The following is a 19,155-nucleotide window of genomic DNA, read 5'->3' as shown; positions in this document are numbered from 1 at the left end:
CGACCAAAACTAATACTGTTTGATTCAGAAATGTTAACGCAGCCAACAAATTGACATTTAACTATTAACATTCCTATATTTCATGATTTCCTTCAAAATATAGACACCTAATTCTAGCGTTTACGATTATATTGAATCGGTAGGTAGTTAGATGATGTTAGCCGGTACCGAACTCTCGCAGTTTGTGACACGATTGCAATACGAGTCTTCTTGGCAGCCGCGCCGAGCTACTGCGCCCAGTTGAAGCAAAATGTCGTACTTATTTTGGCCTGCCAATTTAAATATCTGACAGCATATAGGTACATCTGCTACAATATAACTTTACAGAGCGGTTCGCATTTGTACCGGGCAGTTAAGACGGATAGACAGACGACATGACAAGGAACCGAGTTACTAGTAACTAGTTCAAAATTGGTTGTATGGAGTTTTCGCGCCAACTGGATTTGTGTGTGTTTTCAAGGATAACGCAGTGAAGGACCTTTTTGTTTGTGAAAAGTTTGGATTAAGGAGGAACCATGGATTCCTGGGGCATTTTGAACGTGGACAGCGCAGCTATGGCGATTACTAGAGATGACATGGGGTCTAGTTTTCGCCGGAAACAAATGATGGTAGGTAACTAACTATTTTATAGCTAATTGTAAATTCCAGCTAAATATTTCTCCAAATAGGCTGGCTGAATGGACCGAACCTCTTTAGTGAAATGACAAAAATGGTATACTTAACTAATTCCCTATGTATTTCGCTGTGCAATTAAGGAGATCAACGTAATAAACTTTTAAAAGAGTCAATGATTCATTAGGTTGTAATTAAATTGACTGGGTCGTGAGCAATGACTGGCATTTTTTATTTTGTCCATTGATTCATCTTACTCCTAACGCCATAGTTATTTAAATAGGAATCTTAACTTTTTATCTAGATATCATAGTGACTTCGTACCATAATTGGCTTTGGGATCTTAATTTTATCCAAATATGTAGAAGATAACTCCTTTCATTTTTTCATCGAACTATTTATATGTAGGTATACCTACTTTTTAAAATACTTGCTAAGATACCATTGTAAACCTATGCCTAGGAAAAAAGAAAAATACATATTTCCATATACAATAATATTGGCAAAACGAGCAAATTTCTTTGTCCTTAAAATAAACGAAAAGTGGAAAGTCATATGCCCGCATTAAGCTTTGACGAAAGCATGCAGCGCGTCAACTAATTGACTGGTGATATTGCCTTTAATGTTTCGGCTGTTTACCTAGTTTTAGGAACAAAGAGTATTTACTAGGTGAATCTAATTTATACGTGTACATGCATAGATCTATGCTTTTCAAAAATGTGCACTTCTCTCTCGGGGATAAAACGAAGCCCTCCGGTCAAAACGACTCTCCGTTAATCTCTTTGCTGCGGTAACCAGCACATCTTTTCACATCTATACTAATATTATAAAGCTGAAGAGTTTGTTTGTTTGTTTGAACGCGCTAATCTCAGGAACTACTGGTCCGATTTGAACAATTCTTTCGGTGTTAGATAGCCCATTTATCGAGGAAGGCTATAGGCTACTTTTTATCAGGATTCGTGCAGAGGTTCCCACGGGATGCGGGTGAAACCGCTGGCAAAAGCTAGTTATCTATATCTGTAAATATAGAACACATATTTTGTAATTCAAGAATGGCTGAACCGTTTAAGCTGAAAGTTAGAGGGGAGGGAACTTAGACCCGGCGAAAGGACATAGGATAGTATTTGTCATCATTCGGGATGTGGGTGATACCGCGGGCAGAAGCTAGTATACCACTAATACAATGTGAGTCTTCAACATAATCATCTACCAAGCCTTTTCCCAACTATGTTGGGGTCGGCTTCCAGTCTTGTGAGTCATCAACGAAATAAGTATTTCTCTATAACTATATGAATAAGTATCCTTTTATCGTCAACTTATTTTAACAAAATTAATGATCACATTGACGTTAAATACCTATCCTTTTATAACCGTTCTGCAGCTTGTAAAAATGTGCTCATTTGCGATGTTACTGACCAGCGTCACTCGTCAGTGTATTAATAACTCTAAACCGCAGAGTGCCGTGTTTTTATGTAGGTAATTAAAATTATAATGTCCTTAGTTTAGCAAACGATAGAGCCCCATTAAGTTACATAATTCAAATTGATGTTGATCCTAACCATTGACATATATTCTAATCCTAACGGTCCCTATCTTTCTAGAGAATTTAATGAGTAGGTAAAAGCGTAATCTAGGCTCTAAATACACGTTCATAACTTTAATGGGAAATTATCAAATATGATCCCTCCCGCTGTGGGTGCAGCGTTAGTGTCAGACTCGTGCTGACTAAAAGCCACCATGTTCCTTCCCAAGCCTTTTATGTAACAAGGACGCGGTAACTCTTTTGAACAATCCTGCAGCACGTTCGTAGCCTTACTTAATTGGAAATAATTTCACTAGTTGATTAGGATTAAAGTCCGCTTAACAATAGCAACGAATCAGAGTATCTTCAGGATACGAGTTCGGAGTTTAACTTCACTACTTATTAACTTAGGTACCTACTGGTTACTTTTTTATAATCTAATAATACCAATTGAACAGGTGAGGGATTTAAAAGTAGTGAACACATGGCTCCATTATCTATCTTCTACCTTCTCCAAATCGTCTCAATAAATCTTTTGTAACGTATATTGATTGCTTTGCCTTTGATATACTACTTTTGCAAATGTTATAAATGGGGCACTGTATTTTTCAGCAATGTTTGTTCTTAGCAATTATTTACATCGCAAAAGAAATTGGAATCCACACTTAGGCGTAATCTTGCTATCAATAAAACGGTCGGTGAGTGGTCAGTTTGGATCTTAATTAAAAAAACAAAATGGCATACGATTGATGAAGTCAAATCGCTTGCTACATTCAGTTTCGAATAAGATCAAAAATTTAACTATATAGCCTTAGAACATGCATTTCAAACAGATAGCTCTGACTGTACCCCAAAATCTGTACACGAGGCCATATCAGTTTAATTCAAATTAAAAATCGGATTTCTACAAGCTTGAGGCTTGCATACTTCTAACCAGAATCATTATAAACAAATCATCGATCGATACCTATCACGCATATACCTACTTTTAGTACATATAGGGGAATGCCCTACCAAACTATACATACACAGCCTATGCTAGGCCAGTTTACACCCAGAATTGCCAAAAATACTCTCAGTGACAATGACAGACGATTGATTAGTGCCAAACAATTACTTGTTGTGATTATAAGAAGACAATCAGTCGTGTGCAGTAAGGGAAGTGTGAAAACAATAAATTATTTATTCGATAATGGAAACCGAGACTTCTTCAATGGCTGAGTCTCAATCAGTGGAAAGGGAGACTCGAACGGACAAGGAGACACAAACTTTGGGTTCTTTTACGGTTAAACGGCCGCCGAGGAGAAAGGTAAAACCAAATCTATGATTAGAAGTTGTTTCATTCATATACTGAAGACTGTTACAAGTCAAGCTCTCACCATCTGTCCATATCTCTCGATAAGAGAACATTTAAGTCACTACTACTATTGCTGATGTTCTGCACGTATCATTATCTGCGGTAAATTTCCAAATATTTAAGTATAGAAGAATTGAAGTAGGTTCGAATCATTTGAGTTCCGCATTCAGCTACTTCAATTTATTAAGCCCTGTTTAGAGTTTGACTTTAAGGCTTATCTTGATGGAAATACCTATCCCCAAAATGTAACTGTCATCATTCTTCATCAGTTTCAACCATTACGTCATGATCATCTATTAGTAGTTGTGGGGACTAATTCTAAATTTGTGTGAACATCTGTTCGTTTCTAAATGGACAGATTAGGTCGGCGCCACTTCCATTACACCTTTGGATTTGAGCGTCATGATTCTGACGTACATTGACGGACTTGTACTGCGAAATTGTATTTAGATCGAGTTGTGCTGTCTTAGGTATCTATAGATTGTCATCTGTCACTGCAGATCTTACGTGATTGTGACGTTTTATTGCATTGTTGCTTCCGTTGTGAAGGGTCGATGCTATATGCTTAGGTGTAGCTAATTCTCTGGATGGTGATGAGATTATATTTAGAAAGTTGATGAGCAGCTGCATGCTGCATGTCAGAAGTCAAACTAGAGAATAATTTGCAAAATTAGTTAAGTATACCTACATAGATGATTCGATTGACGACCTAATGTGAAAGAATCACGTTAGCAACGTTGAAGGATGGAAGCAAGATACCTATAAAAAATATTAACGACTTTCTCTTCGGTATGGTAAAGTTTTATAATACCTCTCTACTTTTATACCTCTTCTTCTATACTTCTTTCTTATATACTTCTGACTGATCAATTAGTTGGAACCGAACCATTGCACGTGGCAAAAACAATAGAAATTCAGGAATTATAAGTAACAGATCGACGGCCTGACTCACAGTCCAGGAAATACCACTTTCCTTGCCAAGATATATCTGCAGACGGACAGACAACGACATACGACGTATATACGTAATTATGTATAGATATTTATTACCTCGACACGACGCGGCCCGAGGATGCAGAGCACGCCGAGTGATTGACAACAAGATAAAAGAAAATATTGAGATATTAGACGAGTGTTGATTTACTTGAAGGTTATTATCAAGTTTAGATTGAATGTACTTTGGGAGTATTAATTTTGAATTTGAATAGTTTTAAACTTATTGCCTAGGGCCGCTTAAGGCTACGGTTGTCACAACCGTTCACAACTTGTGAATAGACATCGGCGCTTTTATTAATGGGAAACTTTTCTTAAGATTTTGAATTACTTCGTTAATGTTTACTTTTATCTTGTCACGCGAGTGCTGAATCTATTTGATAAAACAAAATGTTTCTCCTTTTGGAATTTCTTCCATTTAAATATGTGCCTCGCCGCATATGCACGGCATCTGTCCAGTCAACGTAACACCAAGCGCAATCACCGTTGCAGCTGTAACGTTGACGCACTCGCATTTGGCTTTGGCGGTACAACAAACAGACTAACAGATTTCCAGCAGAAGACTACCTAATGTGATTCTATGCATTGTAACTATTTATAGACAACTTTCTGGTATAATATCCTGTCTTATTGCTGTTTATTGGGTACTTACATTTAAGTACAGCAGAATAGTTTTATAGCGCCATCAAATATCTAAATACTGATGTCACTACACAGACTTCAAATTTCCCGCGTACCAAAATATTATGAACACGATAAAAATATCAAAAGCTGTCACCATTAATTTTAGGAATTACATCGACCTTAACAGATGTCCACATTTCTCCAGTCATGTCATTTAATATTTTAAAGAGTAAATAATCAACGAAATATTTGAAATATTTCGTTCATACGCGCTTACTTTCGCCCAATCCCGGATGGTTCCAAAATTAACCTGAGCGTTCCATTTACGCGCTCGCGTCGCTTCGTGCGTATCAAGTAAATCTGGAAAGTATTCGTCAGAAAATTGTATTTATTCATGTATTTTTCGTGATTTTGTTAGTGTGTAATATATAAAATTCGTTATGGATATCCCCACGGACGTTTGGGGACAGTTGGCTCTGGAAGCCAGTCAAGTATACTTGACCGAGGGAGGGCAAGTGAGGAGCCCATTCGCCAACACGGTAATGTTATGTAAATGTGTTCTTGTTATTGTTTAGATTTCGCTCATATTTATTGAGCCTAACTTGCCGTTAATCTTACAGTTGACTAATTATTTCATACATATTTGTGAGAGTTCCTTACTGTATTGTAAAGCGCAGGGTAATTAATAATAGCAAATTATGTTATTGTTAATTTATTTTAAGAAATAAGTGCATCGTTAAGAAACTGTGCCCACGCTGCAACTGCACCTGTCTAAATCCAATCATTAATTTCTAATAGTGCCAATATGCAGTCAGAGCGCTTGCCACGAGAATGACAAATGAATAGGAAGGAAGATAAGTAACGTTGCTCCATCTTATTTCTTTCAGACTATAGAGAAGCTCCCAGATAAAGTATTATTGAATATATTTTCTTATTTAACACATCGAGAAATATGTCGAATGGCAACGGTATGCAAAAGGTGGCGCATGGTCGCCTACGACACAAAACTGTGGACCCATGTCAGTTTACGACCAGAAATATCAGGATTACATGTTGGTACGTACATAAAATATTAATATAAAGCTTAAAATTAATATCACAAGCTGCTTAAAACTTATTACCTAAAACATATTTCTATTTCTACCAAATGGGGTATGTTTTTGTTATGTTGCAACTCTCAGCAAGGAAATGTCAATTATAATTCAAAAAGTTGGCAATAGATGGCGTTACTATCAGCGGAACAAAAATAACTTTGTAATCGCGCTACTTTTAAAAATGCAATATACATGTTTTAATTTATCGTTCATAGCAAAAAAGGCTTGTAAGACTTAAACAATGTATATGAAATTGCTAAAACACTCATTCATTTATAACTTTTCAGGATCATTGGAGTCACTTTTGGCCCTAATTTCGATAAGATTTGGTCCATCACTGAGGTACATTGAGCTGCCTATAGAGTTGATCACGCACACAGTGCTACATGAACTGGCTGCTAAATGCCCCAACTTGACGCATATGCTGCTAGATTTTAGTACCGGTAAGTTAATTTATGGCTAAGTTAGAAGTTTATTGAATTTAACTTAGCAAAAAAATAGGTGAGAAATGCGTTTTCAATTCATCCAAGAATTTAATTATGTCAGTAACTGCAACAAGACGATGAATCTTTTACATACGTAGCTACGCTACGTCGTAAAATTATTGTAGGTATGATGGTGCTGTTTGCAAAGAATTTTAATACATAAAAAGGAGTTTTTTAAAAAAAACATGGTACTTACTAGAGATGCCACGAATATTCGGCAACTATTCGGTAATCGGCCTATTCGGCCCTTTTTTTTGAATAATACGTACTATTCGGCCGAATACTGAATATCTAAACATTAAAAAAAGACAACATATTACTCATGATTACATGAAAGACGATGTATATTTATTACCAAAATAAAATGAAAAACAGTACGCAAACGCAAATACTTTAGTAAGTAAAATTTATTAGTGGTAAATTGTGATTGTTTTCTTAGAAATTGTGAAGCTTTTCAGCATTTGTTGGTAACAAACGATTACGTTTTTCGTCGTAAATGATACCAGCTTCTGAAGCTTCTCTCACTATACACGCTACTTCCTGGAGAACAAAGGTAAACTTCGAATTTCGATAGGTTTGGGTACTGTTTTTCCTTTGCTGACCACCACTTGTAAGGATCAGCCTTCAAATCTAGGCGAGTTGTTTTCAAATAAAAATCCAACTCATTTGCCACAGCATTCTTCTCCACATCCTCCTCATCATAACCTACACCTATGCATCAGAATAAGGAAGACAGGTTGCGACTAGTCTCTTTATTGTTTACCTACGCACGGCGCGGCACGTGCTCAACAACATGTACCTATTTTGCGCCGAATATTCGGCGCTTCGGCCGACAGTGCTGCCGAATATTCGGTATTCGGTATTCGGCCAAATCACTATTCGTAGCAACTCTAGTCCTTACAAACATGAACATATTCCACCTTTCAAACGTGGTCTTAAAAAGTATTGGATTTATAACTATGTTTAAGCCATCGTCTCCAAATTAAGCTAATTGTGTACCTCTAGTCTAGATGCTTAGACCACGATTTATAAGTACCAATTGGTTCAATTCATAAACGCCTTTCTTTACTTGACTTACGATACAAAACATTTACTTACCTTATAAACTTCACCTTACTCTTCGCAGCCATGCAACTGCACGACTTCTCGGAGATGCAGGCGTTTCCCACGAAGCTGCGGTACCTCTGCATCTGTCTGTCTGAAGTCATCTTCATGGAAGGATTCATGAGGAAGATCTACAACTTCATTAATGGCCTTGAGATTTTGCATCTTATTGGTAAGGGAATAAAGTTTATTATTGCTGTTTTGTGCGATTTCGCATGGGTTTTGAAGAACTTCTCCACGCATCTTGATAAAAAGTAGCATGTAGTCTTCCTCGATAAATGAGCATAACACTGAAATCATTTTTCATATCAGACCTGTAGCACAGAGCAGCCCCGGATCTTCAATTTTTTTTAGGCGGGGCAAAATCTGCAAAATGCCGCCCCGCCTACCTACTTATGTTTATTTTCACCTTTATCATCCATATAATTTTAGCTATCAATATGTAGGCAGGCAGGGCCGTCTCTAGCTCATGTAGCGCCTGGCTGCAATCATCACCCAAGCGCCACCTATGTATTGAAGTACTTAGAGTAGTTACAAGGAATATAAGTAAGAACGTTCGAATGAAGTGCACTATTTGGTAGGTAAAGGACTTTAAAAAATGTGTCCAATTCATTGTAGGCTCTTTAAGTTATGAAAGTCGAGACAGAACGATGCAATTGTAAAAAGCAGCGCGAGCGAAGCGAGCGCGCAAATTTTTTAATTTGGGACACAAAAAGTTAATTAGTTTAAAAAAGCGCTGTAACAAACAGCAAGCAAACTTTTTGGTTTTTGAGGACTCCATAAATATTAATTTTTTACTACATTTGACCAGTGGCGGCGTAGCATCGGGTGGCACCCGGGACGGACTACTTATCGAGCATCCCCCACCTCCCCAAAAAAACGACAGAACATAATCACGTAGTAAAAAAAACCTACAGTGAGCCCCAGAAATGATCGAGATGTAGGACACAAAAGATCTCAATTTAAAAAAAAAAAAACGGTAAATGAATCCGCGAACATAGCGAGTGCGAAATTTTTGAGTTTGTTAACACAAAAGTACCCAAACAAGTTTGATAAAAAGCACTGTATAGTGAAAGTCCTCAACCTCCGCTTACAAATAGCGCCTAAACAACTTAAAAATAACCACTGTAAAGTGAATTTTTTTAATTGTTACTTTTGAGAACTGTAATTTAACTCTGAATTAAGCACAAATAAAAAGAAACCGTGACTGAAGGGAGCGTCAGTTGTTTTTGCTACTTCGGTGCTTTAAATTTTTGTTAGATTGAGTACTCAAAAAGCAAGGGCAGAACAAAATAGAAATTAAGAAAGAATCGCGAGCGAAGCGAGCGGATTTTTTTTTCTAACTTTGAGGAATTAATTTAAGTAATCAGATAAAGCAAACATATAAGAGAGGGGTGACAGTCGGACTGAGAGGGGTGACCGCCTCGATGTCTCGCGCATGCTCTGTCGTAGTTTTGTTTAAAATTTGAATATAAATAAAATGAAACAGTAAATGGTAGTGAACCTAAGCTTCGCAGATAAGAATGTGACTTGTCCCTTCTGCCCGCGCCATCCTGGTCATGCAGATATGTGTCGACCAAGATGGCACCCCCCGAGATGTGGTACCCGGGGCGGACCGCCCCCTCCGCCCCCCGCTTACGCTGCTACTGCATTTGACTTATAAAAGTTAAGGCAGTGTGGCCTTGACTTATGAAGTCATTGAGGCAATGCATGTATAATATTGAGCGAGCGAAGCGAGCGCGAAATTTTTTGAGCCCGCGACACAAAAGTACCTGATAAAGGACATCGTATAGCAACAAGTAGCCGCGAGCGTAGCGAGCGCGAATTTTTTTAAATTATTTGTTTGAAGACTCACAAATTAAACTGGGAATTATGTACAAATAAAAAGAAAACGTGATTAGAGACTGAATCAATGACCGACGACCGAGTCAATAAAAATAATAAACAATCAGAAAAGCAGCCGCGTTGTCATTTAGCTGCGAGCGTAGCGAGCAAGAATTTTTTCACTTAGTTGGAGGATGTTAAAAGTAAAAAATAATCAAAATGATCAATCAAACAAAGCGAAGGCGACTTTTTTAGAAACTTTGCTTGTCAGTATCGAAATGTAATTTCATCGAAATTTCCTGGTGGTGGGGCGTTCCGTGGCGCCCCTGAGACCGAGCAAGGCGCCCGGGTCATGCGCACACCCTGCACCATAGGTTAAGATGGCGCTGTAAGTACCTAACCATTACAGTAATCTGTGATGTAGGATTTAAAATAAAAATAAATATATGCGATAAGCGTTCTTGGCTCATAGATGATCGCAAATATTTTTAATAGTTTCCTAAAACTTCGCCTCGTGAATAATAAATGTTTGTGCAGTGGTGCAGGGTATCGGTCAAGTTGATATGGCCACGAAATTGCTGTACTTGTGCTATTATTTATTCCGTGGTCAAAGTTAAATAAATGATGAGTTATCCATCTATCTACTACTCTGAACCTACAACACGTTATCCATTGGTCTGTGAAGTGTGAATTTGGCAGCCGCCTGATTTTGCCGCCCCCTGAATTTGCCGCCCGGGGCACAGGCCCCGGCTTGCCCCCCCCTAGATCCGGGGCTGGCACAGAGTACCTATCTTAATAGTTACTTCGTAAATATTATGCCTGTAGTTTCTGACATTGGCGCGTTCAAGCAACAAACGCTTTATAATACCTATGCTTAATCAGAACTAGGTTAGAGGCTCGGAAGCTGATGATCATGCCTAGAGAGGCCTATCTAGGTCCAGTAGTTCAACCATATGATGTTGATCTCCCAATGCTCCTCACCCACTTTTAATTAACGCGAACATTAATATAGTGATAACCGATTTTGGTAAAAGGAGTTAATTCTCGCCATCTCTTACAGGCACATACGAGAAGGTAGAAGAAGAAGAAGAGGAAATATACGAGGTCATCAACGTGCACAAACTGAAGTCTGCCACTCCGAACCTTCGCGTCATCAACCTGTACGGCATTAACTTCGTGGATGATTCCCATATTGATGCCTTCAGCTCTAATTGTATTCAGGTAAGGAATATTACCATATTATAGTAGATACTAAAGCTTTTTGTGATCGTAAATATTTGTAATATTAGTCTACTTTTAGGAAGTGCCTTGAAAAAAATTGTTTTCTTGACAACAGTTTCAATAAAATTGCAGTCGTTTTTTATCTTGAGAACAACGAACTACAGCTTAAAATGGATGTTTTCTAAAAAAGCGGGCCAATTTATTGGATCAAGATAGTACTTACATAAATCTCCAATTCTCTCCTATAAGTAACAATGCCTTACAAAATACCAATCAAGTATCTACCTATAAAATATTTACACAACCAGCATTAGGTATACTCCTAACAGAATAAGATTAGATGTTTCCAGAACACTGATTAATACCCTACATTCATAACATCTTCTACTCGCTCTGTTCCCAGCTGGAGTGCCTAGCAGTGAACTTCTGCAACAAGGTGACCGGCTCCACCATGAAGACGCTGTTCCAGCGCTCGCGCAGGCTCACCTGTCTGCTCATGAATGGATGCAGTAAGTTCTGTATAAGATATATATATCCGTCGTACATTCTGTATAAGAATTGTAGTATATTGGGCGAAATAAATTGGTGCTGCATTGGAAAAAATCGTCAGTGAAATGAACCAGTAGGTGTCTTGTTGTCATTTCGGTAATTGAGCCTTTATATTCTTTCTCCTTTAAGTATCGACCATGACTACATATTAATTATGATCGAAAACGGAGAGGTATCGTCCAAAAAGTAGGAAGATCGTAGGTAGAGGCTAGCAGACGTTAATTTGTAAAATTGACTTTAGGCTATCTAACTGCATAATTTAAAAAACCATAAATGAAACAAAAACTCCTGTTCTATTTCAAGGTCTCCAATCCGAACACGTGATGCAAGTGGAATGGGAGAAGTCATCCATCCAGGAGCTTGATGTCACAGCCACTGACCTGTCTACTGAGTGCCTTATTGACATGCTGACGAGGATCCAGAACCTCAGGTTCTTGAGCGCGGGACAGATCAACGGATTCAATGACTCCGTGCTTAAGGCTTGGATGGAAGCTGGCACTGCTAGGTGAGTGCTTGGTGATATGCAAGGAGTAAGTAGTGTGAAGTGACGTAAGATATTCTTATTATAGGTTACAGAATTTTAGACTCTGTACGTACATGCCAATTTTCGCTTAAATTCACTCGCTCTCTTTCCTTTTATGTATTCCACATGGCGGTGGTGGAGCCAGCCTTTTTTATTTTTCTTCTCTACTTCGTTCTGTCTTCGTCGTCACTCTCAGACCCCTAGCACTCCTACACATGTTTCACAACTATATTTCATGTCAATGAAACACCCGTACGTCATTCTACATTCCAGGAACCTAGTGGGCCTGGACGTGGACTCATCCGACAACCTGACGGACGAGGCGCTGCACCGCTTCCTGTCGCGGCACGGCGCGCAGCTGCACGGGCTCGTGCTGTCCGGCATGCCGCACATCACCGACCAGCTCTGGCAGAGTGTGCTGCAGCTGCTTGTTAATGCCAAGTAAGATTATCCTCCGAACCTTTCTCCACATTATGTTGTGGTCTACTTCCAGTCTAACCGGATGTAGCTGAGTACCAATGCTTTGCAAGGAGCGAATGCCCTATCTGAATCATCACAATATTCCATTAAAATGTGTTCCAAATTGTGGCCCCTAAGAGTCTGACCCTATTTATCGTAACTCATTTTAAAGCAACAATTTTTAACGGCAAGTACCCAATATTCTCCATTGAGGAAACCCATACTCAATTGTATGTCATTTTAGCTATGTTCCGAGCCTTTTACCAAATATGTTGGGATCGGCTTCCAGCCTAACCAGATGCAACTAAGTACCTGTGTCTTACAAGAAGCAACTGCCTTTCTGACCTCCTCAACCCAGTTAACTGGGCAATCCAATACCCCTAAGTAAGACTGGTAGTCAGACTTACTGGCCCGTAACGACTGCCAAAGATGTTCAATGAAATCATTAATGATTATGGAATATTTTTTTAACGGTACCCAACACTGTCTCCTGAGGAAACCCGTACTTGATTTTATGCTATTTTAGTAATCTCTCTAAAATAATTAACACTGTTTCGTAAACTTATTAGCACTTAAGTGCTAAGCTAGTCAGCTATGTTGTAATATTAGTCAAACGCTTTGCTGATGTCAGTGTAGGTACCTACATAAGTGAGAATCAACTAAGATGTCTCAAGTACTTATATTTCTAATTACAGAATACTTATAATGGGCACGCAGGAACGTCTGGGCGTCAACATTCACGTTGATCAAGTAAGTCTATTTACAAAGTTTTTTTTTTTTTTTTTTTTTTTTTTTTATTCAAATTAGATAGTTTTTATTTACAAATAACTTTTTACAATAACTTAATAATAAATATATATACAACATACAACTAACTTATTACCTAATATAAACACTTACTATAAATAAAAATATTTAAAAAATTGCATCAAAAAACTCCTCCTCATCGCTGCCCACCGGGAGTGTTCCCAAGAGGCTGGCAGCATTGCCACGTTGGATGGCAATGCTTACTTTTTGGCCAAAATAAAAACCAGCCCTTGGGTCACCTGAGGTGTCAGCAAGTCGCTTAGCGATATCCTTATATAGGAGATGAGCACTTGGACCCCACGGCCCGAGGGTTTCAACCCCAAACGGCTCAAAGGTATAGTTACCCACCAAAGTTAAGTTACAAAGTTAAGTTATTTAAGTAACATTTTGCGGACGTGATGCGTAGGATTGCTATGATAATTTCACAAGGAGTCAAAATCTTTACAAGTGTTACAATTCGAAAGTTTTAAAACCCTTAATTCGTTATCAGCAGTCAATTTATCAACGATGTTAAGATTAATTTCCCGATCTAGAGATACAGTTTTCATAAATGCGACTTCAAATAACATTAGCATCTTTTTCTTCCAGTTGATGGACGGCATAGCAAACAGCTGTCCGAATCTGGAACGCCTGGAACTGCGCTGGGATCCTGAAAACTTACGTTTCAGTGACAAGAGTCAGAAAGCCATCGATATTCTGCGCGTTAAGTGTCTGAAACTGAAGTGTCTTGTACTTAGGTAAGATATTATGTTAAATTTGATTACTGTTGGTAATGTTACTCATCAATATAATCAAGTTTTCTTTTAATGTATAATGTTGAAAAGATGAATACTTGTGTATATACTTTAGACCTAGTTAAATAGGTTTTCTTCCTGAAAAATAAATACATAATTAGTTTTTTACTTATAAACAAAAAGATGTAGGTAAAAACTTTTTTCTGATGCCACCTTTTACTAGTCAAACTTTAACTGTTATAGTGCTGTTAAACTGTGTTAGTGTCTTATAGCATATTTTCTTGTAAACCAATGACCTTTATATTAAAGTAGGTATTATACTATATTTATCACAAACCTCAATTTTCTTCTCCCCAGTGATGGTCGTTACTACGAGATTGTGAAAGCTAACTTCGAGCGCGCCGACCGGACCACCGTCGTACGTACTTCTACCAACTGCCGCGTATCGAACTACTACCTACTGTCAAACTACAAAGATCTTATATTCAACTGAAGCCTTCGAGTGTGTACGCTATCTATTTATAATGTTATTGTTTCAAAAATAAATGTTTAATTACATGAAATTTGTGGTTTTAGTCTAATATTTTCTGATTTGTGATTACAAATAATTATTTCAACTACTGGATGTAAAGACTAGTATTGGTATTGCAGGTCATCTGCAGGCTGATCTTAGGTCCCATTCTGCACGTAACATGTCCGAACTCGGTGATTTTACGTAGGTATACCGTATTGATCAATAAAAAATGTAGGTACCTACAAATAAAATAAATAATTATCTTATTAACAAGCATAAATTTACGCGAGTTCAATGAAACTACAGCCTTTTTGCAGAGGAAAACGGGACAGACAAACAAAGAATATTTGAACATAAGAATGACTTGATAATAATTTTCTTACGACCTTCAAAACAAGACTGATATGCCCTTGCTAGAAATACATCTATACATATAATAAATCTGTAAAAAAACTGTGTCTGTACATTGAATATATTAAAAAAATAATAATTGGGTGGGGTTTAGAAACAGTAATGGAGCACAAATCCAAAAAAAAAATTCTGTCTGTATGTCTTTATGTCTGTTTGTTTGTACACGCTAATCTTCCGAACTACTGAACGGATTTCAATGATTTTTTCTTTGTTGTGTCAGTATTAAGCCTGGTCAACATATAGGCTATAATTTATCTTCGAAACTTGAAGACCTGATGCAGAACACCAACAGACCAACAAAACTATAAGAGATACAAAAATGGTGTCATGGCAAAAATTGTTTCATGTGATGAGCATTTTCAGCTGAGATAATAAATTTGAAGATCTGGAACACCTGATGTGGAACCCCAAGAGCCCAGCTTCTCTGTACCATATACAGGTATGCCGTTTTAGCAAAAGTTGTTCAATTTGATAAGCACTTTCTATTGACTTATACAAATTGAAGATCTAAAACACCTGATGTGGAACTCCAGGGGCCCAGCTAGACTATAGCATATAGAGGTATGACGTTTTAGCAAAAGTTGTTCAATCTGATAAGCACTCTCTGTTGACTTATAAAAATTGAAGATGTAAAACACCTGATGTGGAAACCCAGGAGCCCAGCTAGACTATAGCTTATAAAGATATGACGTTTTAGCAAAAGTGGTTCAATCTGATAAGCACTCTCTATTTTGACGTATAAGCATCGAAGATCTGGAACACCTGATGTGGAACTTCAAGAGCAATACTATACTTGAAATGTATAGAAATGAATGTTATGAAATAGGTATGGTGAATCAAAAAAAGTAATTAGTCCGTCTTTTAGATAACCCTAAAATAATGGACACGTATTTTTTCTTTTCTCCTTCTCACAAACAAATAATAACGAAGATATAACACGTTTGAATTTTGTGTTAAGTCACTGCTTAGTACAAATTTTACATACCTAGACGTGGCGTCACGAGCCCCCACTCTCCGGCTTTGTTGCGTTATATCTCATTATTATTTTGTATGTCTCTTCCAGACCTCGGGACTACAGAGTTCCGAATTTTTGGGAGGTAAACGTGAGGCCAAAGCCAACACGCTGAAGCCCTTTTGAGACAACTTTAATGAAATGGTGACACAAAACCGACAATTATCCCTTTATATAGAAATGAACCCAAGGACAATCCCCGGTGAACGTCGTTAAAAAAAAGACAATCTGTGCTATACCATTGCAAACTGTGGATGAATACTACTTGGGCTATTGTGATGGGATGCTAATGGACTAGGAATGGGGAAACTACGGGAACTATGGCTCCTGCCGATGACAATGTATTAGATACATGTAAAAATGGCAGGTGGAGAATCGCCAGCTCACTTACTGGGCCCCCGGGAATCTGTCACTGAATATCAACAAAAGGGCAACAGGGGCATGAGCGGCTGAAGTGTGAGGATACCTCGGCGGATTTTAAACGCAGATTACGCGCTCCCTGTGGGTCACTTACCACGAGGCACCTATCCTCCGAGCAGGGCTACTAACCCTGCTCAAGCGACTGCACTCTGGATGGTCAAGCCAAGCCAGAGGCGTGAGACCTATCCCCGTCATGGTTCACTCCAACCGGCCGGAGATGGGGGACAGTATACTCTCCCTGGAGAACTCAGTGTATATGCCCCGCGGGGTCGCTACTCCCCGTCATCAGCCTCAGATATCCTGCGATGCTTATATCTCATTATTATTATCGTTATTATCTCAAGAGCCTTTGTCCCAATTATGTTAGGGTCGACTTCCAGTCACGATGCAACTGAGTACCAGTGTTTTAAAAGGAGCGACTGCCTATTTGACATCCACAACCCGGTTAACCGCTCAACCCCCAACACCCCTCGGTAAAACTGGTCAGACTTACTGGGTTCTGACTACCCATAACGACTGCCAAGAATGTTCAATGACAGCCGGAACCTACAGTTTAACATCCCCTCCAAATAACGGTCATTGGTATCCAAAATATACGTAGAAAGTACATACGAACTTAGAAAAGTTGCATTGGCAGGTACTTGCCAGACCTGGAATTAAAGACGCACGCTCATACTTGAGAGATTGGTTCTCTACCCACTAAACCACCACGACTTAGTCATCACGACTTTGTCATCTCAGTAACATTTAATGTTTTTTTACGTAATAATACGTGTAATATTTTTGCCACACACAACTTAAATGCGGACTAATTAGAATCACTACTTTTATCCCTATGGTCACGTCTATTGCGGTTCAGTTCTCAGCGTTTTGTTTAGTCTGCTGTGCTTTTGCCGTTAAAGTACAAAAATTAAATATATGGAACATTTCTAATGGCTATGCGTATTCCGTTGTTTTCAAGTCAACGGGCCCTTAAAATTCAATATCAGACGATTCAGATCTTTGATTTTGCTGACCCCGTAGTGGCTGGCATAAGGGACAGGATCCGCGTACGAAGTCGCGGGCAGAAGCTAGTTTAAAATAAAATGAATAAAAAGACTAGACCGGTTGTAGGTCAGCTGATAAAAATAAGACTATGGTTACGAAATACATGGTAATCATTCCGAATTATGATTATTGTTTTGTAAACAGATACAGGTAATGTATCTTTTGTATTGTTATTCATAAGTTACATACTCTAGGCTTGAGCTTAAAGATTGGGTATGTGGTTGTCCGAGTAATTGGGTTGCGGAGGGCAGATAGGCAATCGATCCATGCACTAGTACGCATCTGCACCCGGTTAGACTGGAAGCCAACCCCAAAGCAGTTGGGAAAAGGCTTGGCAGAGATTGAATTGATTAGGAATGCGAGAATACAAAACAATAATTGGAAACACGCCACTGTTGTCAATTTGTTTTTAATACGTATCAGGATATTTTTATCACGGCTGTTTCGGAGAATCCCGCCAGTGCAGTCAGTCTGATTCACACTAATCCGATAACCAGACTATTTTAAGGATATGTGCTGGAGTTCTTAGTAAGATACCTATTTAACAAATAAAGGGAAGACGGTTAGTCTATTCGTTCTTTAGAAAAGCAGACGTTACGCTGGGGGAAAACCGAGCAAAAATATTTATAGGTGCAGTCAATAGGATGGAAATGTATACACGTACTAAAATTTCAGAGGTTTTTTACTGACATAGTGGCCGTAAATTAGCTTTTGTTTTACCAACGCATACAAGATTATCTATTAACGACTGGTTCCAATATTCTATCAATCTGCTGTTTTACTCAGATAAAAACATCTTGAGGAAACCTGGACTATATAGTCTGAAATCACCAACCCGCATTGAGCAAGCGTGGTGATTAATGCTCGATCCTTCTCCGTGTGAGAGGAGGCCTGTGCCCAGCAGTGGAACGATAAAAAGGGCTGTAAAAGTAACAGATAGGGGTTGATGACACAACTTATATGGGGCTGATGTCAAAATTATAACTCTAACAGGCAAATGAACTGGCATATGGAATATCGGGAAAGGCCGTAATACGAATACCATGGCGTTTAGGGACTTTACCCGAACTTCAATGAACAACATTAGTCATCATAAAAATTATTTGTATTAGCGACGTGCGATAATTGTTTTGCCAAAACGCATGTATATTTTTGTGACACCTTCCTACGTCTCAAGATGTTGAGGAATATAATCGTTTATTAAATCGATAAAGATGAATGTATTTTCCTCATTTTTCTTGGATGTGGACGTACATATTATAAAATACACACTTTAGTGGATTTTCTCTCCAAGTTTCTTGTGACTTCATAAAGGCGCGGCTCCACCGCGGTGCACGGAGAGGCTACGCACGTGTATTAAGCTTCGCTTTGTAAGAAAATGTATGTGGTTGTGTCCACTGCAACCCACGGAGAGGCTACGCATGAATTGACGTCATTGATACACGCGTGGCTTGCTCGAATAGGCGGTTACATAGCTCAACACTGTCAACGTGGGTCTACGTTTCCACTGGAGTACACGAATAAGACCCACGACTATGTACAGCTCGGTTATCGCAGAGCAGTTGTTGTAAGCGGTTACGTAGCTCAACGCTGTCAGCGTGGGTCTACCCGTGCGCCGTGCCACGCTATACATAGTCGTGGGTCATATTCGTGTACTTCAGTGGAAACGTAGACCCACGTTGTCAAACAAATGAATACACGCAGCTAAAATGCGCCGCGTGTCCGTGCACAGCGTGCACTGCGGTGGAGCCGCGCCTTTACAAGGAGTTTCTCAGTTTGACTAGTATATGTCTTTGCGCGATTATCTTACGTTTGGCTTTACCAATTTTGATGTGGTTTTTCT

The 19,155-nt window shown here is 38.7% G+C and overlaps 1 protein-coding gene across 2 annotated transcripts; it reads left to right on the top strand.

The window, feature by feature from the left end:
* The first annotated feature begins 313 nt into the window (after positions 1 to 313).
* LOC124642037 (F-box/LRR-repeat protein 2) lies at positions 314 to 14,471 on the top strand. Of its 2 annotated transcripts, none has more exons than XM_047180334.1 (11): positions 314 to 608; positions 5,996 to 6,164; positions 6,490 to 6,645; positions 7,814 to 7,963; positions 10,676 to 10,836; positions 11,240 to 11,345; positions 11,689 to 11,890; positions 12,182 to 12,349; positions 13,063 to 13,117; positions 13,763 to 13,911; positions 14,266 to 14,471. In XM_047180334.1, the coding sequence occupies exons 1-11, from the start codon at positions 516 to 518 to the stop codon at positions 14,399 to 14,401; spliced, it is 1,545 nt and encodes a 514-aa protein (XP_047036290.1). In that variant the 5' UTR covers positions 314 to 515; the 3' UTR covers positions 14,402 to 14,471. The 2 variants fall into 2 exon arrangements, with proteins under 2 accessions (XP_047036290.1, XP_047036289.1); XM_047180333.1 differs by lacking the exon at positions 314 to 608 and adding an exon at positions 5,416 to 5,647.
* The last annotated feature ends 4,684 nt before the right edge of the window (positions 14,472 to 19,155 follow it).

Source organism: Helicoverpa zea, chromosome 23 (genome assembly GCF_022581195.2).
Source record: "Helicoverpa zea isolate HzStark_Cry1AcR chromosome 23, ilHelZeax1.1, whole genome shotgun sequence".
In the NCBI taxonomy this organism is placed as follows: domain Eukaryota; kingdom Metazoa; phylum Arthropoda; class Insecta; order Lepidoptera; family Noctuidae; genus Helicoverpa; species Helicoverpa zea.
This window is presented reverse-complemented; position numbering and strand designations above follow the sequence as displayed.